Raw genomic sequence first — 26,017 nt, forward strand, 5'->3', positions numbered from 1 at the left:
ATTCCCCAGTTGGGCGATGTTAGTGCGATGGGGGGAGAGTTATTATAGGGACTAAAAAGTAGCTATCCCTTATTTAAGTACAAGTAGAATATTAGATACATAACCCAAACATTAACCCTGTAACAACATCAAATAAGAACTGTAAGCAATCATCTAACAGTAGAGATGTAGCAACCATTTACGGTTCGGGTAGTGCGAGATCATATTCTTAGCATCTTAGTCATCACTTAACATATAAAAAAAAACGGTCATTAATCTAGCAAGGCACGTAAGTGTGCAACAATTTCTAAATATAACATACTTATCCCTCTTGGGCTAGAGTCGTGGAGGATTAATCAAGATCGCTGTCCGATTCGCGCTGGATGGTAGCGCTTCATTAAAAATAGCCGGACAGTGCATAGCCGTTGGACCGGATCATTGTGATAAGGTCAATGAGGGTCAGGTATCTTCGTGTGTTACTGAGGCGAAGCAGCCGTCGGTGGGTGAGTGGTAGGCATTCCAGCCTCAGTGGATGTGAGTCTGGCAGGATCATCCACAGGTTTCTTGCATTGCAGTCTTTACAGCTGTCTGTTCAGTAAGGTGTTGACAACCGAGGTGGGCTAACATAGAATGATAAACAGCCAGATGTTAATATATGAAGGTGTTCCAATAGCTGCGAGTCCGGTGACATCCGTAGAACTGAAAATGGTTGCAGAGGCGGTCGTAGTGGATGACGGGGTATTTCATCAGGAGGTGGAGCCTTGATGAGGTGGTGTGATGTTTCATTGCCACAGCGCGGCGAGCGTGCGTCGGAGACAGTCTCTTCCAAGGGGAGTGGCCTGTGGCAATGGGAAAATTATTGTAATCCGTCTGTTATAACAGGGCAGGGCCCATTCTGTCAAGGCAGCCCCTTTGCCAGCGGTGTTATGGGAAATGTAGTACAAGTAGATCACATATATTGTGGTATAATGGATCAAAGTTAACAGCAACGAGCGTGGGGAGGACAAGTCTGCTCTTTGAAGAGACTAATTCGTAACAGAAATGACCATTAATAGTCCGTGCCACGTAGGATGTAACGGCAAGATATTGATTAGAAACAGCTAATAAATGGACTATAAAATCTCCATTTGTAAAACCAAAGAAAAATAGATGTCCTCTATGGGGAACACAGCAGGACAAGCAAACATATAACAAAAAGGTAGAGAGAGGTGGAAGAGGGTGTGCAGAAAGGACAGACTTACCTCCATGCGATGTTGGAATACTGGGAGGTTTCAGTAGTCTCTCCTTGCCCTCCGCGAACTTGGGGAAGCTGATGGGCTGTAATCCCTGCGAGTGCCATCCAAATGGCGTTGTTCCCTGGGCCCAGAGGGGGATCTCCTTCTGCGGTAATTGATATCATGAGTGTCCATGGGTTCCAAGTGGTAAGTTGCTGGTTTATGTGTCAACGGGCGGAAATTAGCATAGCAGTTGGGAACTTCCAGCAGGGGGATGTTTAATGTGGCGCAAAAATTGGGTAGATCTTCTGGAACCTTGAGGTATGCCGTGCGGCCTTGATGGGAGGCGCTTAGGCAGGAGGGAAATTTCCACTTATACAGTATACCACGGGCCTTCAGTGCGTCTAGAAGTGGGCGAGGAGTCAGGGAGACCTCAGGTTGTGCCTTCTGCCTCTGTTGTCCAGATCTTCCATATGTCTCTGCATGTCCCTTAGTTGTAAACTGTGGCCGTCAATCTTTCTGGTAGTCTTGCGGAGTGCGGTATCATGTTGTTCAGTTGTTCTTTCTACAGTCTGCACTCGTTCTGATAGGGCTCTGATGTCTACCCTGAGCTCCGCAATGGCCGCTGACAGGGTGTCTTTGATGTCTGTGGCTATCGTTTTTAAGTCTTGCATGCTAATATTTTGCTGAGAGGACGGCGCTCCTTGTGTGCGGTGACCGTTACCTCCGCTGCCCGGAGGGTTCACATCGGGAAAAGTCTCCGTCAGAACAATAGCGGTATGATGAGGAGATCTGGCGTCTGCGGCCTGTGAGAAGCCATGGCGGGAGAAGCGCCATATTCCCTCGGTGTGAGCGGAGCATCTCTGGCTGTATGCTCCCGTGGGGAGTGGGATCGAGATGCCGAGGACGTGCGGGAAGCTGTGCCCATCTCATGGGGTGATATAAGGGCGAATGTACCTGCAAATTCAAGTGCTTTTTGTCCTGAGGTGCCGGAGCTCACCATTTAAGCATCCGCCATCGAGCTCAGTCAGGCTACGCTCCTGATGTTTCTTATATTAGGAGGGCGGAGCCACCCGTCACCTGACCCCACCCCCTCTGACGCTAGAGAGGGAAGCCAGGGGTTCCCCAATGACGTATGGGTGACCCCGCCCCCTCTGATGTAACGGAAAACTGCGGAGACAGTGGAGACAGAAGATGGATGCATAGGTGGACTGCGCTGGACGGAAAATCACCCATCGCTGGATCAGATCAGCCACCACTGGACCCCGGAGAGATGATCATCCGTTGCTGGATAGCAAGAGTGGCTTACCACCGCTGGAAACTTTTTTTTATTTTTTTTATTTTTAATAAAGGAATTTTTCAAAAGTGTGTTTGTCTTATTTAACCATTTTTTACACTTTCTTTGTGAAATGGTAGGGGTACTTTTGTACCCCCTTACCATTTCAAAGAGGGGGGGCGGGATCTGGGGGTCCCCTTGTTAAAGGGGGCTTCCAGATTCTGATAAACCCCCCACCCACAGACCCCCACAACCACCGGCCAGGGTTGTGGGGATGAGGCCCTTGTCCCCATCAACATGGGGACATGGTGCTTTGAGGGGTCACAGACCCCCAAAGCATCCTCCCAATGTTGAGGGCATGTGGCCGGGTACGGTTCAGGAGGGGGGGCGCTCTCTCGCCCCCCCTCTTTTCCTGCGGCCTGCCAGGTTGCGTGCTCGGATAAAGGGTCTGGTATGGATTTTTAAGGGGACCCCACGTCAATTTTTTTTTATTTGACGCGGGGTTCCCCTTAATATCCATACCAGACCTGAAGGGCCTGGTAATTGAAATTAGGGGAAAACCCCACGCTTTTTTTTTTTTTCTTTATCAATGAATGAATTGTTGGCTCCCGTAATACAGAGAACACTCATTGAGTTTTCTCTGTATTACGGGAGCCGACAATTCATTATAGCTGCGAGTGATTTTAAAAGACTTTTTTTCCTGCAAAAATTACACTTTGTGCAGGGACAGTTCTAAGCACGGGAAACATGCGCCCCTTCACAGGCATACTATAGACACCCCCCAGGTACGAAATTTAAAGGAATATTACACTTTTATTGTTTCACTTTAATCATTATTAAAATCACTGCTCCTGAAAAAACTTCAGTTTTTAAAACTTTTTTTTGCATTGATCCATGTCCCCTGGGGCAGGACCCAGGTCCGCAAATACTTTTTAGGACAGTAACTTGCATATTAGCCTTTAAAATTAGCACTTTAGATTTCTCCCATAGACTTGTACAGGGTGTTCTGGCTTTTTGAATTTGCCGGCAAACAGCCCAAATTGTTCACTGAACAGGCGAACAGGCAATGTTCAAGTCGAACATGAGTTTGACTCGAACTCGAAGATCATCCCTAGCGGTGACCTGTCCGCTGGCATCCAATCCGCTAATCCAGATGGATGGAAACCCTATTGTCCATCCCTCTGGCAGATGGGATGAAAACAGACAGGCAGATCTGTTTTCATCCGATCCACCATAGCAGGAGAGCGGAGCTCTGACAGGTCCGTCTCTCCACAGTGAGCAGAGACGGACTTGTCATCTGTCGGCTCAGCAGAGGAATCCCCACTGAGCAAGCGGAGTCCGTGAAAACGGACGTCTGTGTGAAAGAGCCCTAAAGAATGGAGGTATAGACTGGGTGACAGAGAGATGGATGATAAGATAGAGCAAGGCATGGAGGGATGTGAGTGAGACAGAGAAATGGAATGATAAAGCAAAGGATGGAGGGATAGAGTTATGGAAATAGAGTGAGAGACAGAATACTAGAGCGATGAAAGCGATAGAGGATAGAAAAGGTGCAGGGATATAAGGCGCAAGGAGTTGTGGAAAGATAAAAGAAGGGAGGGATAGAGTAGTGCCCAGGAGGAAGAGAGAGAACCAGATGTACCAGCAGTGCACAGCTGGTCCAAGGCTCCCAACTCCAGAGGAACCACCTGCAGGACAAGCACTGCACCAGGGACCTAGGTAGAAGAAGCTGTGCAGACCAGGCACGGGGGGACTAACATTGATGGGCACTTATGAGGCTGCATTAATGGGCACTGGTGAGGTTGCATTAATGGACAGGGGTGTGGCTGCTCTGATGGGCACTGATCAGGCTGCATTAATGGGCACTGGTGTGGCTGCGCTGATGGGCACTAGTGTGGCTGCGCTGATAGGCACTGATAAGACTGCATTAATGGGCACTGGTGTAGCTGCCCTGATGTGCACTGGTCTGGCTGTATTAATGGGAACTGGTGAGGCTGAATTAATGTACACTGATGTGGCTGCATTAATGGACACTGGTGTGGCTGCGCTGATGGGCATTAATCCGGCTGCATTATTGGGCACTGGTGTGGCTGCGCAGATGGGCAGTGATCAGGCTGCATTAATGGACACTGGTGTGGCTGCATTAATGAGCACTGGTGTGTCTGCACTGATAGGCACTTATCAGGCTGCATTAATGGGCACTGGTGTGGCTGTGCTGATGGGCACTGATCAGGCTGCATTAATGGGCACTGGTGTGGCTGCATTAATGGACATTGGTGTGGTTGCATTAATGGGCACTGGTGTGGCTGCGCTGATGGGCACTGATCAGGCTGCATTAATGGGCACTGGTGTGGCTACGCTGATGGGCACTGATCAGGCTGCATTAATGGGCACTGGTGTGGCTATGCCCAATAGTGCAATGTATTTACTTATTTTTTTGCGAAATTGTGTATAGTTTATATACTGTTTTTGTGCGTGTTTGCAAAATTAAAGTTGGCCGGTCTGGATAAAGTCCAGGGGGCCAAATTTTTGTCACAGTCCAGTCCTGCTGTTGCCTGCCCACAACACCCTTGACTGTTTGGATACCTGAACAGGGCTGCATCTGATTGGATGCAGTCACTGTTCAGTTGACAATTTTCCTACCGACTCCTTAAATTTTTGTCAAAATTTGTGTTGTCAACTTTTCAGTTTCTCAAGACAGCGTAGACACTGCTTGTAATTTAAATTGTAACTAAATGAAAAACGTTTTTTTTTTGTTTTGGATAGAGGGGAGATGGATTAAAATACCTGTCAGGTTTGTCCTCATTAGCGAGATTCATTCTCTCTATTTGTCATGTTTACCATTATCGCTGAAAGTGAAAATAAAATAAAATCACAAATTTGGGGTTGTCCCCTGAACAGTATAAAAGAGGAAATCTTCCAATGTAGCCACTACTTCTGGGGACTCTGGTGACAACCAGAGATCACCTCACTTTGGAGGGATTTCCTCTCATTTCCTATTTTGACTTAGGACAGGAAGTTAAGAAAAATCTCCCCAATGGGGCACAGATAGGAAAAAAAAAGACAGAAAAAACACCTGACTTGGATTATAAACCTCCTTTACACTATCCAAAAGCATAAAAAAGTTCTGCTTTTAGTTCTATTTTAATAAATGAGTTGGGAATCTTTACACTGTAATTTGATATATATATATATATATATATTTATCTATGAGAAGGGGAAGAAAAAGTTTTAAAAACTTTACTACTTGCAGCTACTGCCAAGATTTGTGTTTTGGTCAGGAACTAATGATTGACTCATTCATTCAGTAGTTCCACTATCTTCTACTTCTTCCTTTGGAAGAGGAAGGAGCTAGCTCACCGATGTAAACACTACACTGTTTACATCTGTGATTGATGTGATTGGTCTCTCTATGACCAGTCACAGCGGTCCCACGGTACGTAGTCACTCGGACTAGCTGTATACACAGTGTCTGTGTACTGAACTGTCTTCAGATGACTCTGGTCCCAGGCATTAAGGGGTGCATTAACAGTTGCCCAGGAGTTTATAAACGGCACTGTGTAAATAATCATCCACCACTTTGCTGTTTTTAGACATACGGCAATTAAAAAATGATCACTACTACTACTACAACTTTTTTGTAGTTTGAGTCACTTCTTTTATTTTTTTGAGTCACCAAAATGTATACTTTTCCTTTGTGTGAGCAAAATGTTGAGTAATTGTTTTTAAACTTCTGTTTAGCTTGGCAATCAACACAAAGTTGATGTTCCTTTAGTGACATCATCTTACTACTCCTCGGTGTCAGAGTTTTCTCCAAAGACTCTCGCAGACTCTTTTATAAATCTGTATACTTGTATATTTTTTCATTAATGATTATTTTTCTAATTTGTTCTCCCTTTTGCCAGGTTTGTGGCTTTACCTCTGAGCAAAAAAATGGGCATACGGGAAAAGTACAAACGGAAACCTTCAAATAAACCAATTCTGGAAGACTTTTACTCAAAGAATGGAAAGCATCCAACTGAGGTAGGTTGCACTGTGATATAAATAGCTGTTTGCTTTAATTTTCCATAACATCCTTAAAAACAACTGAATTAGATTTGCAATGAGCAATAAAATGCCAATACACTCTGGAGTTTGCAGGGAAAAAAAATAATGAGATTAAATAGGTTAATCCTTTAATAAATCTGAAATAACATGTGCATTGTTCCATAACTACCTGTGAAATATGAAATCTGTATTGGAAAATGACAGATTGCTGTAGTGTGCAGGCTGTTATAGATAGTCTGAGGTTTGGGGGAGTCCAATACAAAATATTTAAGTAAGACCACATGGGAAGTGCAAGGGTAGTGTGGAGAAACACTAAGGAGTTGATTTACTAAAACTGGAGAGTGCGAAAGTTGGTGTAGCGGTGTATGGTAACCAATCAGCTTCTAACTTCAGCTTGGACAACAAAACCTGGCAGTTGATAGTTTTTTGGTGCAGAGCTGCACTAGAGTTTGCACTCTCCAGTTTAACTAAATCAACCCCTTAGGATGCTATATGTGGTGCAGTGTAGTATTTCCTGAGGCTGGGAATACAACATCCACCAGACAATTTGCGTCAATATGCGATATGGACTGCCATTCTCAGTGTCTGTGTGTACCATTTAAATTTCAGAATCTTTCTCTGTTCAGTACAGCAGTGGTCATCAACCCTGTCCTCGGGGCCCACTAACAGGCCAGCTTTTATGTATGACCTTGGGGAGATGCAGACTAGAATACTGCAATCACTGAGCAGCAAATGATATCACTTGTGATGTATTTCAGTTATCTTGAAAACCTGGCATGTTAGTGGGCCCTGAGGACAATGTTGATGACCACGGCAGTACAGAGTATCTGACTGAAATATCCCGATAAAAGCCTGAAGTAATGGGTACGTTTATGGTGAAAGGACATTTTGATGGCATGTATTCTGCCAAACCATGATAGGGAGGTGGAGTGCCAAATAGTTAAGAGGCTGAAGAGTTCAGTGAGTAGGGGTGGGTAATATGCCTTACATATGCCTTACATAAGGAAAAACTAATATTGGCACCCAAATATGATAGAGACGTAGGCCAATTGAAATTGTAGTTCTTCCAGATTTGGTTGCATAATTGATGACATATAGCAGTGATGGCAAACCTTGGCACCCCAGATGTTTTGGAACTACGTTTCCCATGATGCTCTTGCACTCTGCAGTGTGGGTGAGCATGATGGGAAATGTAGTTCCAAAACATCTGGGGTGCCAAGGTTCGCCATCACTGACATATAGTGATATTAGCCTCAAAATGGCTGCAAAAACTGGGTATAGAAGAGGTTTGGCCGAGTAACATATGAGCTTGAGATATTCAATAGGATATTATCAGCAAAAAGCATAACTTTGTGATGTGTGTTTGCAAAAGCAAGTTCATGTATTAAAGGCTTTGCTCAGATCCCAGGGGCAAGAGGCTCTAGGGCCAGAATGTGTCTTTCTGGAATGGCAGGAAGCTGAAATCATTGAAAGAATTCTTCCCATCGGAAGGGGGGCAGAGGAGGCATAGAGTTGGGACAGCTGGTGGTTGAACTCAGAGTATTTTGAATGGATTACTCATAAGCATATTAAGGCTGGTTCTAAAGGAGATGGGATGCATTTTCTGTTCAAAGCAGCGCAGCATTTCACAAATATAGTAGGTTTATTGCTTTAGTCCAGGAAACCCCACTCCACCAAAAAGGGCAGCAGGAAAGTGGCTGGCAAGCTAGATAGACGTGAGTTTTGCCCAATGAGTATGGAGCGTAGACAACTGGGCACAGCTAACAACCAGTCCACAAAAATGCTGTTTGTTGGTAACGGTAATTAAAGACACTAGTCCATCCAGTTCAACGTATGTGTGTGTTTATGTCACTACTATTTCCCCTATTCCTGCCTGTATATTGCGATCACTAAGATTCCCATCTAAGACTTTTTGTAAATTATCGACACTCCCTGCTGACACCACCAATTGTGAAAGGGAGTTCCACATCCTTATTGCTCTAACAATAAAGAACCCCTTATGTAGTTTAAGGTTAAACTGCTTCTCATCCAACTTCATTGAGTGGCCACATGTCATCTTAAGAGACCTTTAGCACCTGGGAGTAACTGGGGCTGCCTATAGGGCCTGGGAGTATGTTAGTACCGAGAGTGTCGCGGGGTTCTGAGAGTGTCACATTTAGAGCTGGGAGTAGTTAGGATACCAATAGCAAGTCTATCTTATTATCCCCAATAGAATAGTGGGTAAAATGTCCAACAGGATTAGTGATGCCACTCAGTGCACATCCAGCTCTAAGTATGCGTTCCTTGATGAGCCAATCGAGGTGAATACTGCTGTTCGAGATGTGAGCGAGTTGTGTCTCTGGAAGCCCAGATCCTGTAGAATCAGGTGGCAATGCTGAGAAACATCAGCAACCTGGAAAGGAGCTTGGACATTACCCAACAGGTGCTGGGCAGGGGCCAATGAAGAGGAGGTCGGAGACATGGAGGCACAGGAGCCAGAGGTAGGTAGCTGGGTGACAACTAGAAGGAGGGGTAGGCGGAAGATCACTAGGGAGGACAGTCCTGAGCTGGTACACCCCAACAAATATGCCAAGTTGCATGTGCTGGTGATATAAGCTGTGTTGTTTACAGGGCGCTCGGGGTCAGCACATCCAGGATTGTGTGGACAGATTATTGGGAGGACCCAGCGGTCATGATACACGTTTGCACTAATGACAAAGTGAAAGGAAGATGGAGAGTCTTAGAAAATGATTTCAGGAACTTAAGGAATAGATTGAGGAAAAGGATCTCCAAGGTAGTTTTCTCTGAAATACAACCTGTACCTCGAGCCACACAGAGGGTAATAGTGGAGTCAGCAAGGATAATACAGCTGTAACTTCTAATCCTGGGCTAACAATTCGGAAACAAAGTCCGAGGGAAACTAAGGGGAAGTTAATATGCACCCATACAATGCTGAGAGGAGCATACACAAATGCTAGGAGCCTAGATAACAAAATGGAGGAACTAGAGCTGCTATTACATGAAGAGGACTAAGGCCGCGTACACACGGGCGGACTATCCGCCCAACTAAGTCCGTCAGACAATCCGACAGACAGTCCGTCCTACTTTTGAATGAACGGACTTGACCACACACGACGAACAGACAGTCCGCTGAAAGCTTGCGCGATGACGTGTACGGCACGTACGACGGGACTAGAAATACGACGTCCAATACACTGCAATGCAACCTTCGGCCGTGTAAATCCTTTCTGAGCATGCGCCATACTTAGTCCATCGAACTAGCCTACTCACGAGTGGACTGTCCACTGAAACCAAGTTTGGACGGACAATATTACGGAAATTCCAAAAGACTTAGTCCGCCAGACTGTCCGCTGAAAAAGTCCGCTGAAGCCCACACACGAGCGGATTGTCCGCTGAAACACGTTTCAGCGGACCAAGTCCGTCAGACAGTCCGCCCGTGTGTACGCGGCCTTAGACTTTGTGGGAATAACTGAAACTTGGTTTGACAGCTCACACGATTGGCTGGCAAATATCCAGAGGAATTCCTTGTATCAGAAAGACAGGGAAGGTAGAAGAGTGTGTCAATATGTAAAAAATGATGCAAGGGTGGTAAAGAGGAGCAACATTGTTATTGGGGTGAGGGGGAAGGTGGAATCAGTATGGGTAGAACCTCAAAGAGAAGAAGTAAGTGGGAAAATAATAGTGGGGGTATGTTATAGGCCACCCAACCTGAAGGAGGAGGAGGAGCGGGACCTACGATCACAGTTAGATATGGCAGAGAGACAGGGAAATATCATCATAATGGGGGACTTCAATTATCTGGAAACTGACTGGGCAGAGGGGGCAGCTCACTCATTAAAGGCCCGACTTCAACAGTACTGTTAGTGAAACATCACAGGGCATACCCTCGTTGCTAACAGAGGCTGGAGTAAAGGAAAGACTTAATAAACAGCAGGAAGCGTTCTTCTCTCCCATTCCGTGCTGCCGACATGAGAAAGGGGCAGAGGGGAGGCATCCTGACAGCGGCCCAGAGGAGGAGGAGCAGTCTGTAGGGGCCGAGAGCAGAACTGTCAGAACGGCTCTGAGGCTGAGCTGTGTGTGAGAGACACACAGCTCAGCCCATGCAGCCGCTAGTTCCGCTGGAGAAGGCACAGGCATAGCGGTAGGCGAGCGGCGGCCGTGGCCTGTGTTGACCCTGTCCAGGCCGCGTTCGCCGCTTACCTGCCGCTGTGCGGCCTGAACACCAACAGGCCATGGAACGGGCGCCCCGGCCCACCGGGCAAATGCCCGGTCTGCCCTATGGCCAGTCTGGGCCTGCCAGGACCAGATGGCTTACACCATCTCAGAGAACTCAGTCAGGTTATAGCCAGACCATTGTTCTTAATCTTTGTGGACAGCATACTGATAAGATTTCCATCAGCTGATTGGAGAAAAGCCAATGTGGTACCAATATTCAAAAAAGGACAGAGACAAATCCCTGGAAACTACAGACAGGTCAGTCTAACATCAATTGTTGGTAAATTATTGGAGGGGATGATAAGGGACTATATTCAAGAATTTACTGAAGAAAAAAAATATCATAAGTAGTTATCAGCATGGGTTTACGAAAGGTCGTTCTTGCCAGACCATTCTGTTAACATTCTACGAGGAGGTGAGCTGCCATCTAGACAGGGGAAGGCCAGTGGCTTTCTGGTACCTGGATTTTGTAAAGGCATGAGATACAGTCTCCCATAAGTGCTTAATCTACAAGCTGAGGTCTGCAGGCGTGAACCATAAGGTTTGTTCTTGGATAAAAAATTGGTTACAGGGGCGTGTTAAAAGAGTAATGATAAATATCTTGTACTCAGACTGATCTGGAATGGTAGGTGGGGTGCCCCAGGGTTCTGTCTTGGGATCAATTCTATTCAATGTATTCATAAATGATATAGAGGATGGGATAAATAGCTCAGTTTTTGCAGGCGACACAAAAATAAGCAGGGCAATAAGTATAGAAATATAGATATAGAAATTTTACAGAAAGACCTGAACAAAATAATGGAGTGGGCAATACATGGGCAAATGAGGTTTAATGTGGAAAAATTTAAGGTAATGCACTTGGGGGCAAAAAACATAAATACAAACTACTCATTATGGGGAGAACCGCTGGGGGAATCAAGGAAAGAAAAAAAAACTGAGGGTCCTAGTAGATGATAGATTGAGCAAGAGCATGCAATGTCAAGCTGCAGCTACCAAAGCTGGCAGAATATTAGCATGTATAAATATAAATATGCTCCAGGGATAAAACTATAATCCTACCACTTTATAAAACTCTGGTTAGGCCACATCTGGAGTATTCTGTCTAGTTCTGGTCACCAGTCCTCAGAAGGGATGTGCTGGAACTGGAGAGAATCCAAAGAAAGGCAACAAAACTAATAAAGGGATTGGAGGACCTCAATTATGAGGAACAACTGCAAACACTTAATTTATTCTTGCTAGAGAAAGGATGCTTGAGAGAAGATGATAGCGATTTACAAATACCTCAATCGATGCCAGCATAGGAAAAAATATTCAGTCTCAAAGAGTGTAATGCCGCGTACACACAACCGGTCTTTCGGTCAGAAAAGGTCAGACGGTCTTCCCGACGGATTTTCGACGGACTTCGGAATGAACGGACTTGCCCACACATGAACGGACTAAAGTCTGTTCGAAAGTCCGTTTGTTTTGAACGTGATGACGTACAATGGGGCTATAAAAGGAAGTTCAATAGCCAGTAGCCAATAGCTGCCCTTGCAACGTATTTGGTCCATCGGCGCCAGCATACAGACGAACGGTTTTCCCGATAGGAATTGAATCCGTCAGACAGATTTAAAACATGTTCTATTTCTAGGTCCGTTGATTTTTTTAAAGAAAAACAATTGGACTATCCCATACACGATTGGACTATCCAATGGAATGATTCTGTCTGACCTAGTCTGCCAGAATGTCCGGTTGTGTGTACGCGGCATAAGAGGACAGGTGGCCACACAATGAGATTGGAGGAGAAGCTGTTTAACCTTACATTGCGCAGGGGGTTTTTCACTGTCAGGGCAATAAGGATGTGGAGAGTATGGATATTTTTAAGAGATTCTTAGATGTGCATCTTAACCACTTCAATACTGGGCCATTGTCAAATGACGTCCACAGATGGGATCTCTCATCCTGGGTGGACGTCATATGACGTCCTTGGTATTTTGCCACTCCTGCAGACCCCCGTGGCAATCGTGGATGAGGTGTGTTCCTCAGGGGGGCGGCACAGTGGTGCAGTGGTTAGCACTCTTGCCTAGCAGTAAGAAGGGTCGCTGGTTCAAATCCCAACCACGACACTACCTGCCTGGAGTTTGCATGCTCTCCCCTGCGTTTCCTCCCATAATCCAAAGACATGCAGGTAGGTTAATTGGCTTCTGTCCAAAATTGGCCCTAGTATGTAAATGGGGACCTTGGATTGTGGGCTCCTTGAGGGTAGGGATGTGTGATGTGAGTGTGCAATCTATAGGGATAGGGGCAATTGTAGAAAATCACTCAGGTTGAACTGGATGGACTGGTGTCTTTATTCAATCTTACTAACTATGAAACTTTGTGTAAAAAAAAAAAGATTTTCATTTTATTTCCACGTATTCTGAAGACTTGTGTAAAAAAATTAACCATGCAAAAGACTCATAATGCTTCATAGAATATACTTTGCGGTGTTTGTTTTCCAAAATGGGGTCATTTCGTGGGTAATTCCATTGTCCTGGTGCTCCAGGGCCTTCACAAATGTAATAGGTCGTTAGGAAATTAGAGGTGTCATTTATGCTCCTAGAACGCCTGATGGTGCTCCCTGCATGTTGGACCTTTGCATGTGGCCAGACTGTGTAAAAGTCACACACATATGGTATCGCCATACTCAGGAGGAGTAGCAGAATGTATTTTGGGGTGTCATTTTTGCTATGTACATGCTTTGAGTTAGAAATATCTCATAAACTGACCACTTTGTGTAAAACAAAATATGTTTTAATTTTCTTTCCACGTCTTCCGAAAAAAAAAAAAGAACTGTTCAAAAGACTCATTATGTCTCATAGAATAGACGTTGGGGTGTTTTGCTTTCCAAAATGGGGTCATTTTGTGGGTAATTCCATTGGCCTGGTGCTCCAGGGCCTTCACAAATGTAATAGGTTGTTTAAATTAGAGGTGTCATTTAAATTAGAGGTGTCATAGGTCGGGAAATTAGAGGTGTCATTTATGCTCCTAGAACCCCTGACGGTGCTCCCTGCAAGTTGGACCTCTCTGTGTGGCCAGGCTGTGTAAAAGTCCCACACATGTGGTATCGCCATACTCGGGAAGAGTTGCAGAATGTATTTTGGGGTATAATTGGAAGTATGCATATGCTGTGTGTGAGAAATAACTTGTTGTTATGACAATTAAAAAAAAAAAAACATTAGTCTTTTTCCCAAGAATTGTGGGAAAAAATTACAACTTCAAAAAACTTACCATGCCTCTTACTAAATACCTTGGCCTGTCTACTTTTCAAAAGGGGCCATTTGGGTGGTATTTGTACTTTCCTGACATTTCAGAGCCTCAAGAATTGAGATAGGCCGTCAGTGCATCAGGTGTGATCAGATGTGATCAATTTTCAATGATTTGCACCATAGCTTGTAGACTCTATAACTTTCAAAGAGACTAAATAATATCCACTAATTTGGGTTAGTTTTACCAAAGAGATGTAGCAGTATAAACATTGGCCCAAATTTATGAGAAAAAATTACTTATTTGCAAAATTTTATCATAGAAACTAAAAAAAGTGTTTTTTTTTTCACAATTTTTGCTCTTTTTTCACTTATGTCGCAAAAAATAAAAAACCCAATGGTGATTAAATACCACCAAAAGAAATCTCTATTTGTATGAAAAAAATGATAAAAAAATTTTGTTTGGGTACAGTGTTGCATGACTGAGTAATTGGCATTCCAAGTGTAAGAGCGCTGAAAGCTAAAAATTGGTCTGGGAAGGAAGGGTGTATAAATGCCCTGTATTGAAGTGGTTAAAGAACACAACATACAGGGATATGGGAAATAATTATAAACACTGACACACGTGCACTTATACAGATTGAACTGGATGGACTATTGTCTTTATTCAACCTTACCTACTATGAAACTACTATGAGACCTAAGATTATATCATTTACGCCCTATGCTAGAATCACCATTTAGATATATGTAAATTGTGTTCATGTCTCCTCTAATGTGCCTCTTCTCCAGGGGGAATAAGTTTAATGTTTGTAGTTGTTCTTCGTAACTGAGGTCTTCCAGCCCCTTTATTAAGTTTGATGCCCTTCTCTGGGCTCTCTCCAGTTCCAGCACATCTTTCCTCAGAACTGGTGACCAGAACAGGAGGGCATACTCAATATATGACCAGTGGCGGCCCATCCACACGGGGCCCTAATCTACATGCAGGGTGCTCGGCTCCATGGGCTGCAATTTTTTTTGTTTTTTTGCTTAAGCACATGATTAGAGACTGAGGCTAATTGGCTTCAAAAAAGGGTGGGCTTGGAGCGCAGACCATGGAGCCCACCCAGTTGTGTGACCCACCCAGTTGTGTGACAATAGCGATTTAATATTCGCTATTGTCTTTCTGATTCTCCTCCCAAGCAAATCAGGAAGCAGTTCCTGAGACCTAATTGGCCAGGGAGTCTCAGGACACACTTCCTGTTCAGCCCCAAGGAGAACAGCGTGCAGAATGGTCTGGCTCTTCATTCCCCCTGCCTCCTATGTTAAGCTTAGTGTCCCCACTTTCTCATCCATCGAACGCCCAGGGGGGTCATTGGTATGGTTTCGGTGACCGCCGCCTTCCTGCTTGCTGTTTGTCTCGGTACTCATGTGTGCAAGGTGCGTCAGTGCAACACTCTATGTAAGACGTATAGATACCGAAATGGTAAAGGTTTGGTATGTGTCACATGCCAGGCAGCTAGACAACCTCTCGTTCCATCCTGGTCCCTCCCCAACGCATGTCGATACGGGGTGATGTATCTTCCTCAGGGGGAATTATAGTCTTATCTTTTTTTAATGGATGCTAATAGTCTGCCTTGATTGCTGCAGATTGCTATTGCCGAGCCAGTGATCTACTAGAACCCTCAGATCTTTTTCCATCCTTGATTCCCCCAGTGGTGCTCCCCCTAGTGAGTAATATGCATTCATATTCTTAGCCCCCAAATGCATTCCTTTACATTTTTCAATATTAAACTTCATTTGCCATGTAGTTGTCCACCCCTCTAATTTACTGATGTCTTCTTGGAAAGTTGCCAAATCCTGTTGTGAAGTTATTACCCTGCTTAGGTTTGTACCATCAACAAACACTGAGATTGAACTATTTATACCAACCTCTGTATCATTTATGAAAAAGTTAGACAGAATTGGTCCCAGGGCAGATCTTTGGGGTACCCAACTTACAATTCAGAAGATATTCAGAAGATAACCATGTAGAAGGTAAGCTATTCATTATAACCCTCCAGATGTGCGCTTGCAAATAGTGTTCTATCAAGGTACATATACTATCATCAGCAGACTTCAATTTGTAAATTAAGTGCTTATGGGGTACTGTATGAAATGCTTTAGGACAGTCTTTTTTATTAACTGGATGTAGTATATTCCCAACACTGACCAATATTTCTGTATATTATGAAAACTAGCATCAAACGGTAGGGTTTTAAGGACACATTTCTTCTTTTTAAGGGCTTCTCTTGCCCAATTTTATCAAGAAAAGAAAAAACGTTCAACAAAACATAATCAATGAGTTTCTGTTGTATGGGATTTTCAGCATTTCTCTCTCTTGCAAAGAAATTCACATTCAGCCTCCTGGCTTACACATGAAGCACTGCTGCTCTGGTCTTGCACTTTAGGCTCTTGTCTGTACCCTCCAGACAGTCTTTACACACAAGTTTTGTCCGTACAGCTAGCAACCCCTTCCTGCTCTGGCTCCCAACTGTCTCTCATTGAGCCCTCCTGACTTCTGGACAGAGACCCCTCTGAATGCTGGGGGGGAGCCCAAAACCATTGGAAACTAGAACCCAGGATTGGAGATTTCATCCTACCCAAGTCTCTACGAAATCTCCAGGCTTCAGGTCCCAAACCAGGTTTTACTCACTACTGAGGAACCTGAGAAACACAATTTCCTCCAAAGAACACAAGCACATTGGGCATAAACCCTTTTTCACATCATGGCAGGGCACGGTACTGTCACAATATGCATATTTGTGTTCTGCTCCAGAATTTTCAATATTTGCAGCACAACTCAGGTTTGATAGTTGGATAATTGTTATTTTCTCATTTTCCAATAATTCGTTTGCATTGACATTTCATAAAATTTTTTGTCTTTTAGGAAAATATTGATTCTCTAACATGTCAATGTTATCTGTGTTCCAGCTTGAAATCCTCAGTTTGTCAGCTGAATGTAACATGCACATTCGGCAAGTTGAACATTGGTTCCGATATAGGAGAAACCAAGACAGATCAAGCACAACCAAAAAATTTTGTGAAGCCAGGTGAGTGGAAAGCATAAAAATGCCTTAAAAGGGAACTTGGCCTATGCAATTTATATTCAGCAAGGACACACATGCACTAACTGATACAGATATTTTCCTTTAGCATGATGTGTGACATTAGCTAAGACATTGGTAGTTTTCAAAAGTTTTCTAGGTCCAAGCAATGCCATACCAACACATCTAAGCAATCATGCAGCCTTGGAGCTGTTTTTGACTTGCCACAAAATAGATGACTAACACGCATTGAAATGGAACACCTTCCATTAGGCACAAGGGCACCATGGAGTGTTTTTTTCACAATTGTGTTGAAAATTCAAGATACGTTTGATTACATATCTAAGGACGCTTAAAGTATATTTTCCTTTTTGTGAATTAACTTTTTATAGTAAAATGTATAAATACATAGAATGTATTAAAGCAAGAGTAAACAATTAGTATTGTTTATTTAAAATGACTATACTAACTCACACTGTTTTTTTTTGTTTTCCAGCTGGAGATTTATAATCTACTTGATTTCATTCCTTATTGGAGTTGCTGTACTTATCGATGTGAGTATATTCTGTGTTATAATCAGAATGTTGATGGACAAGGCAAAACAAAATTGAAGAATAAATAACTAGAAAGAATTATATATTGCTTGGTTATAAGTCCGCTGGGATGGCTATAAACAGTCTGATCCCACCCCAATTCAAGTGCCCACTACTATACTGGATAGGGTTACCTTTAGGGGACAATTATGTGCACTTATAACATTAGAAGTACACAAAATCACTCATGTCCAGCTTGTTAGAAAATCTCTGCATGACTTGGCTAATCCTTCCTCTTCTCAATAAGAAGAGGCAATAGAGATGTTAACTGTTCATGTGTTGCTTCAGTTGAACAGGTCTCACAATTAACACAGGAAAACAACAGGCAGTTGTTTGCGAGAGTTACATCTACTAGTTTATGCCTATTGCCTAGGCATTTAGTAAAATGTTAATGCTGTAGATCAGCTCAGCTCTTTTCTTGGCTTGTGCAAATGGATTTGGCTGTCAGAATTAGTATTTTTTTATTAAGTGCCATTATTTAAAAACTTCTGTAAAACTGCAAATTGAAAACAAAACATAGTAATGGCACAGGCTATGGTAGACAATAGATATCTCCTGCATGAAATCTTATACTGTTTGTGAAAAATATTAAATGACAAATTATAGAGGAGCTGCAGCTTAAAATATGCATTATGCATTCAGTCAGTTACAGCGACCACTGCCTAGTGATCAAATGCATTATTTTCCAGTGCAGCTGGCTCTTGGTTTTGCAATTTTTTGGTCCAATATGGCTTCACCTCAAAATGTAACTCCGTCTTTGCTGAGGAAGCAGTTATTCCTCTAACTACATGCTAGTAAAATTGTACAGGATGTTTAATTTCCCAGAAGTTCAAGACATGAACCTACAGCCCATCTAAAAAGTGCGAGATTATAAAAAAATCAAAGACTCATACTCACCTAGGTGGATGCAGCATAGGTTTGATGCTGCCTTCAAGACTGCTGATCGCTCAGTTCTCGGTCTTCAATGAGCAATTAGCGGGTGATTGCCAGTCACTGGCTCTTTCCTCTGCCTGTCTGCTCACTGGAACACTGGGCTGTGAAGGGGGCGGGCGTGGCTGACTCAAACTCTCAGTGGCATACTCAGGCATGAGGGTGGATCTCAAAATTTATGTTGGCATCCCCTCAGAGTATTTTTTATTTCAATACAATTTTGCAAAGGTCTTTTATTTTCTTTTTCAGGGTCAGTAGTGTAAAATTTCTTCTGACACAGGCCATTGATTTTTAGTACATTAATGCAGGTTAGTGTGGTACCGTTTAGCACATTAAATCACAACCTTATAAAGTGCACTAAAGTACACTATCCTTAATGTTGCCATAGATGCTCAAAATCTCCTGTATTCGTCATGTCTGAGAGACCTGATGGAAGAGGCAGAGGTTCTTCATGCACAGTTAGTAGAAGGTGAGCAGGTCCAGCATCCACAGGACAAAGCAGTGGTCAGACCACGCCTTTGAGATGCAGGACACTTCTGTCAAATCTTACTGGCATACTTTAAAGGCAGAGCACACAAAGGAAGCTAACAAAGCTTTTCTTAACCTTTTTGTCCCAGGCATGGAGCAATTAGATTTTCACAGCAGCTGCAATTGTGTCCTCTTCCTCCTCCTCTACAGCTAATCCCGCAATTACCCTACAAACTGGCTTGAAGGAGTCTGTTGAATTAATTTAGCACAGCATGAGTCACTTATAGCAGGAGGATATGCAAGAATTATTTTTATTGGATGTTGAGTAAGAGAGTGCCAGGAGCATGTAAGGAGGGGTCATTAGCAATGGAACAGCAATTGCCATTGATTTTCCTGCAACTTACTGACAAGTTGTCTGAAGCAACTACCCTGTTTCCCCTAAAATAAGACCTAGCGTGATTGTCGTCGATGGCTGCAATATAAGCCCTACCCCCCAAATAAGCCCTAGTTAAAGTCCTTCTATGTCTTATTCTCAGGGTAGGGCTTATTTTTGGGGAAAGAGGGTGGGGTTTATTTGGGGGGTAGGGCTTATATTGCAGCCATCACCGACACTCATGCTAGGTCTTATTTTAGGGGAAACAGGGTAGGAGAGTGGAAATGACAAAGATTGAAGACTTTAACTAAGTGCCAGAGAATGTAGTGGAGGAAAGTTTTGTCCTGGGGCCACTTGCAGAGGAGTGGAGAGAACAAACATTCTATGTCATCAGATGGCACTGCAGTGGTGTCTTACCTGGGGGCCAGGGCAGATGCATATAACCTTTGAACCAGCTGGACCACTGTCCAGAATATGGAGCTGTTGGCTTTCCCTTTGGGTAATGTATAGTCAGAGAGGGGATTTAGTGCAGTGGGCAGTTTTGTGACAATAAAATGAATCCCCCTACCCCAACACAGTTTACTGGTTCACTTTTATGTAAATGAACCAGTCTTGGATCAGCAGTTATCACAGAACTCCTGCAGCTGATGCTAGTGACTAAACTTTTGCTTGAAATCTGGTCCCTAAATATTAATATACCTTACACTAATATGATCTACTGCCATACTGGCCAGGTACCGTTATCAATTACTGCACATCATTACCAGCTCCTTCCACCCCTGCTGGCTTGCGACTATTATTAACTCCTGCTGCCGTTTTGTCACAAATTCTGTCACCTGCCACCATTACCAACTGCTTTTACCACTACTGCTGGCCTCCCGCCATTACCATCTCCTGTTGCCTTCTGAAATAAATATGCACTAATGCTGTTTTTGGAGTGAAAGTTGACTGTTTTCCTTCCTGTTCAAAATGTGTCCTAGTACAAGTGCTTAAATTCTGTGCATGGACTCACCACAATAATTTTGATGTTCTTTTTCTGTGAAATAAATACCCTCTCTTGATTTGTTTATTTATTAAACATCGTGCTTAAATACTGTGTATAGAGTCCGTACAATATTTATCTGGCATTTCTTGTGAAAAAAACTCTAATGTTTATTTTTGGATTAAAACAGAATATTTTCGCTCCACTTCAAAACACAGCCTACCAACATGCTTAAATTCTGTGCATGAGTAAGCACAATGTTCTTTCTTTTTTCCTGTGAAATGTATACACTTAAATGAGAATTTTTGGGATGAAAATGTTTTTGTTATTTTCAAAATTCAGCTTACTTTCATGGTAAAAACTGCCTCATCTATCTCTAACGGCTCTCCCTGCTGAATATCTTTTTAAATGTGTTATTATGTTTTGGTACATGGCCCCATGGTAGTGCCCTGCTCCCCTGGTCTTTTACTTGACAATTCCTTGCCTACTGGCTTTAAAAATGAGCATAATTGATTTTCAGGATTTTCAGCCTCTTACCGCCCTTATAGACTTCAATGCAGTTAGGATTAAAGTTTAAAATTTTTGGCCTTTGTGATGGGTTCAACAAGCAGCTTGCAAACCAAAGTCAGGCCAATTCACTTATTGTTTGTTACTAATAGTTATTGTTAGTTAGCTTCATATCACTTTTTCAAGAGATTAGTGATTGCACAAGTGTGTGTAGCTCTCCTCATAAAGAAAAAATAGAGAGCATGCAATCCTACAAAAAATAAAAAATATTTATTCCCAGTTCCGTTGAGTCCACATGCAGAAACAAAGTCTCTTGGACCCTCTGCAGTATGCTTTATTTCTTGGAACCCATATAAGAATCATACTCTGATGCCAGCTCTTAATACGTCAACTGGGAGTGACCTTTAAAACATCAAAACTATAGATGAACAATACCACCTAACGCAAATTTATTTTGGTTATGGAAAGAGTGGTAAAAGGGTCAGAACCTCTGATGTTTCAAGTTCTGTTTTTTTCTCTGTAGAGGAGATTTTCCCTCACATCCTGTTCTGTCTGCCAGCTATTACATGGACAGGAAGTGAGGTGAAATCCCCCCACTGGAGACAAACGTAAAATCCTTACAAAGGTTCTAAACCTTCACCATGCTAAAAGGTTTGTTTTGATATTGTGTTGCTCTGAGATCTTTCCTCATTTGTTTTGGGTTGATGCCCATTAATTAGACAGAATGTAAGTAAAATGTCCCAGTCAGGTCCACGGACGTCAATACAATGTTTACAGATGTTCTAACCCTGAAAAAACTGGAAGTAGTGACACAAGGAAGTAAATTTTCTTTGTATTAAAAAAAACAAACTTCTTTCTCATGTGATATAACTCAGAGAGGAAGTGGTTATGTCTAACATAGCTGATATGTTTCCTAAATACAAGGTTATAGGTTAATAACTTTAAATAGTATGTTTAGGTTAAAACACTGCCTAAACTAAGTAAGCAAAACATTTACATTTTACTTGAATATTAAATTAGTGCTACTGTTAACCACTTGCTTACTGGACACTTAAACCCCCTTCCTGCCCAGACCAATTTCCAGCTTTCAGCTCTGTCACTCTTTGAATGACAATTGCGCGGTCATGCTGCATTGTACACAAATGAAATTTGTATTGTTTTTTTCACACAGAGGTGTCCGTTTATGAAGCAGTGATCAGTAGTGATCCCGAGGATCGCCGCTGATCACAGTCCATAGACAGTTTATGAACCAGAGATAATGGGGGGGAGAAGTGTTTGAATATGTTCTCCCGACGATGATCTCCGCACACTGAGAATCCTCATTGACTGACACAGTAACGGCCAGTTTATGAAGCTGCGATCTCAGCACTTCACTGGCGATCTGTGTCAGAATTCACCCTCCCCGATTCACCAACTCAGAGATGGAGAATCGGGGAGTGAAGAGTGAATCCAGGGGATCTGAGGGGAAAAGAGGAAGATAATTAACTTCCTTATGCCTCATTCAGACCCCCCAACACTGTAACCATGTCCCCCTGTCATATATATATATATATATATTTCTTGATCATACATCACGGGACACAGGAGCTTCATTACATAGTGGGTTATATAAGCACCTCTGGTGATTGGACACTGGTTAACCCCAATTAAGGAGAATTCCTCCCCTATATAACCCCTCCCATATGGGAGGCACCTCATGGTGGTTGGTCACGTAAAACTTTAGCTCTGTGCAGGTCCCTGCGGGGGCCTAAGGGCTACAAAAAACCGGATCCATACCTCTGGCCGATATTTGACTCCCAAGATGGTATGGTACCCGGGCCTCGTCAGCCGAAGAAACGAGATTTGGCCTGTAAGTCCTCTGTAAGGGCTCTGGGAAAACCAGACTTGGTGTACTGTTTACACAGAGCGCACGAAAGTTTCTGGCAGAGTTTTTTACATGGTCCAGGTAGGAGGCTCATCAGAGAAAGAGCCCCAGATAAACACTGCCCGCCGTGATGGGTGAAGGCTGCAATTTGTCTGTTTCAGCAATTCCTGCGGCGAGGACAGGTAAGGGAAGTTAATCCTATATATATAATTATATGATGGATTTCTTAATTTTGAGTAGTTGTATTACCTGGTTTCCACCACTAGAGGGAGTAAGAGCAGCCTGATGCATACTTACATGCCTTTCAGTACACATGCTCAGTGAAGCCTGGTTCTCCAGCTGTCTCACGTCTCCACTGCAGTCCCTGCTACAACAAGGTAACACAGGGGCCCGACGTAGTCTGGGGGTCCCACGCAGCTCCGGTGGAGTTCTCCTTTTCCCCCCTGGATCCCGCGGTCCTCGTGCACGCGCGCGCATGCACGTGTGCCGGGCGCGTTCCCGGCCTAATGGAGGAGGGGGGAGTGTGGTTGTGAGCCGTGCACGTTAGTGTGCACGCCGCTGTACTACGCAGGTGCCAGGCGGCAGATTTAAAAAGCCCAGAGCGTCAGGGGGCTGTAAGTGGAGACACAGGAGCTGTGGGCAGTAAGCATCCGTGGGGATTGGATCCAGGCAAACCTTAGACACCTACTCAGCATCAGGTTGTGCAGTTTAAGCATATATATTTATTGTGAGACTTTAAGCACAACAGTGATTGCACTTGTACTAGTACCTCTGCTTTGTAGCTTAGGACTATGTCTCCTCGTAAGAGGGTCTCAGGGGGAGGTAGCAAAGGCACTGGTAAATCACCGCCTAGGTCCAGGAGTTCTAAAAGTGCCTGTAAGTTACCACCCCCCCCCCCCCCCCCGCAAGACTGGAGCCAGCCTCTCAAGAGGAGTCAGTGCCCCTGTCAGGTTTTGCAGCCTCTCCTAATGTGTCAGCCCCGGTTTATGTCACTGAGGACTCCCTTAGGGCTACATTGGAGGGTTTTGAAGGGAGAATAATTTTTTTTTTTATTTCTGCTTCCCTGAAAGATAGCAGGAAAAGGGGTAGATCCCCTCCCTCTGCTGAAATTCCTCTCTCAGATGATTCTTCTGACAATGAGGAGAGATCCCTGTCTTGGGACAGGGATCATGAGCAGTCGGATGAATCAGAGGAAGAGGAGAGAGTCCCCTCCTCCCAGGCTCTCAGAAAGCAGGTGCAGTATTATACTGAATTGGTGCGTACCACATTCAGAATGCCTGCTGCTGAAGTCGCTACATCCTCTGTTTCTTCCCTGATAGTCAGGAAAGCCCCACAGACTGCCTATTCCTTTCCAATTCATCCCTTAATGGATGAATTGTTGTATGAGGATTGGGGACATCCCGATAAACTGTTTGCTACTCCTAAAAGGTTTTCTATACACTATCCTCTGGAGGAGAGTTTCACCAAGAAGTGGGGGGTCCCATCTGTTGATGCGGCTGTTTCTTGCGTGAATAAAAACCTGACTTGTCAGTTGGATAATGCGCAGGTATTTAAAGATCCAACTGATAAGAAGCTGGAAACCTCATTAAAAGCCTCCTTTTCCATGGCTAGCGCTGTAGTGCAACCTACAGTCGCAGCCGTGGGGTTGTGTCAGTTCCTCAAGGAACAGGTTAAGCAGATGCTTGGGCTCCTTCCCAGTGAGGAAGTAGAGAATTATGCAGAAATGCCTCATATTCTGTGTTTCATGATTGATGCGATTTTGGATTCTGTCCAACAAGCATCACGTTTGTCCCTCATGTTGGTACACATGCGAAGGGCCCTATGGCTAAAGAATTGGGCAGCTGAGCTGTCATGCAAGAAGCATTTGATTGGGTTCCCGTTTAAAGGGGAACGTTTGTTTGGGGAAGAATTAGACAAATTCGTCCAAAAAATTTCAGGAGGTAAATCTACTCTCCTTCCAGTCAAAAGGAGCAAGCGCCCTTCATTCAGGCGTGCTCTCTCTCCCGAAGCATCAAGCTCTAAGCAGTGGCGACGGCCTTCTCAACCCTCCCCTACAGGAAAGGCTCAGGGCCGAGCCCAGGGGCAGAAAAAGACTTGGGGGCAAAAGCCTGCCAAGCAGAGCCCAAAAGCTTCCTTGTGAAGGGGCGCCCCCACTCGGCCGAGTGGGGGGAAGGCTCCTGCAGTTTGCAGAAGCCTGGCGGGAAGAGATCCGGGACAAGTGGGTGATCTCTTCAGTATCTCTGGGCTACAGGCTAGAGTTTCAGGAGATTCCACCTTCTCGTTTTCTAAGGTCAAGGATCCCCAGGGATCCAATAAAGCAAAAACCGCTATTTCTGGCCTTAGATCACTTACTATCCCAGGGGGTGATAGTAGAAGTGGATCCAAAAGAACAGGGTTCAGGGTTTTACTCGAATCTCTTCACCGTTCCGAAGCCAAATGGAAGTGTCAGACCTATCCTAGAGCTGAAGGATCTGAACCGTTTTTTACGCATCCGGTCATTCCGAATGCAGTCAATTCGCACTGTGGTCTCCTCCCTGCAAGGGGGAGAGTTTATGGCATCAATAGACATCAAAGATGCATATCTCCATGTGCCAATTTTTCCCGCACACCAAAGATTTCTAAGGTTCGCGGTAGAGTGGCGCCATTTTCAATTTGTGGCCTTGCCGTTCGGGCTTGCTACGGCCCCTTGAGTCTTCACAAAGATTCTGGACCCTCTCTTGGCAAACCTAAGAGCTCAGGGTATAGCCATCATGGCTTATCTAGACGATTTGCTTCTCATGGAAAAAACAGTAGCGTTCCTGAACCACAGCGTTACCAGAACGCTAGAACACCTGAAATGCCTAGGTTGGATTATAAACCTAGAAAAGTCGTCCCTACAGCCTGTCACCAGGTTGGAATACCTGGGTATGATCATCGACACCGCTCAGGGCAAGGTGTTTCTTCCAAGGCCAAAAGCCTTGGCCATTGGGGATCTGGTGCGCCTAATTCTGGGCAGGAGATCATCCCCCATTCGATTGTGCATGAGACTGTTAGGGAAAATGGTCGCCTCCTTCGAGGCTGTCCCATTTGCCCAGTTCCACTCAAGGCCTCTGCAAAGATGCATCCTTGCGGCTTGGAACAGGAAGCTCCAATCCTTGGATCTTCCTATGCGACTATCCCCAGGGACACGCAAGAGTCTCGTCTGGTGGTTACAAACCAAGAATTTGCTGAAGGGCAAAACTTTTCTTCCTCTTCCATGGAAGATTATCACGATAGATGCCAGCCTGACAGGCTGGGGAGC

The 26,017-nt window shown here is 44.1% G+C and overlaps 1 protein-coding gene across 3 annotated transcripts in view; it reads left to right on the forward strand.

The window, feature by feature from the left end:
- Positions 1 to 26,017, forward strand: part of LOC143974657 (ceramide synthase 2-like) — a 236,647-nt gene that overhangs the window by 138,473 nt on the left and 72,157 nt on the right. For all 3 annotated transcript variants that reach the window (XM_077476265.1, XM_077476267.1, XM_077476266.1), the window contains 3 exons: positions 6,375 to 6,492; positions 16,908 to 17,026; positions 17,517 to 17,574. In XM_077476265.1, the coding sequence (XP_077332391.1) occupies positions 6,375 to 6,492; positions 16,908 to 17,026; positions 17,517 to 17,574 (295 nt within the window). The remainder of the gene's footprint in view (positions 1 to 6,374; positions 6,493 to 16,907; positions 17,027 to 17,516; positions 17,575 to 26,017) is intronic.

This window comes from Lithobates pipiens, unplaced genomic scaffold, assembly GCF_037356315.1.
Source record: "Lithobates pipiens isolate NorthernLeopardFrog02 unplaced genomic scaffold, aLitPip1_a1.2 Scaffold_13, whole genome shotgun sequence".
NCBI lineage: Eukaryota > Metazoa > Chordata > Amphibia > Anura > Ranidae > Lithobates > Lithobates pipiens.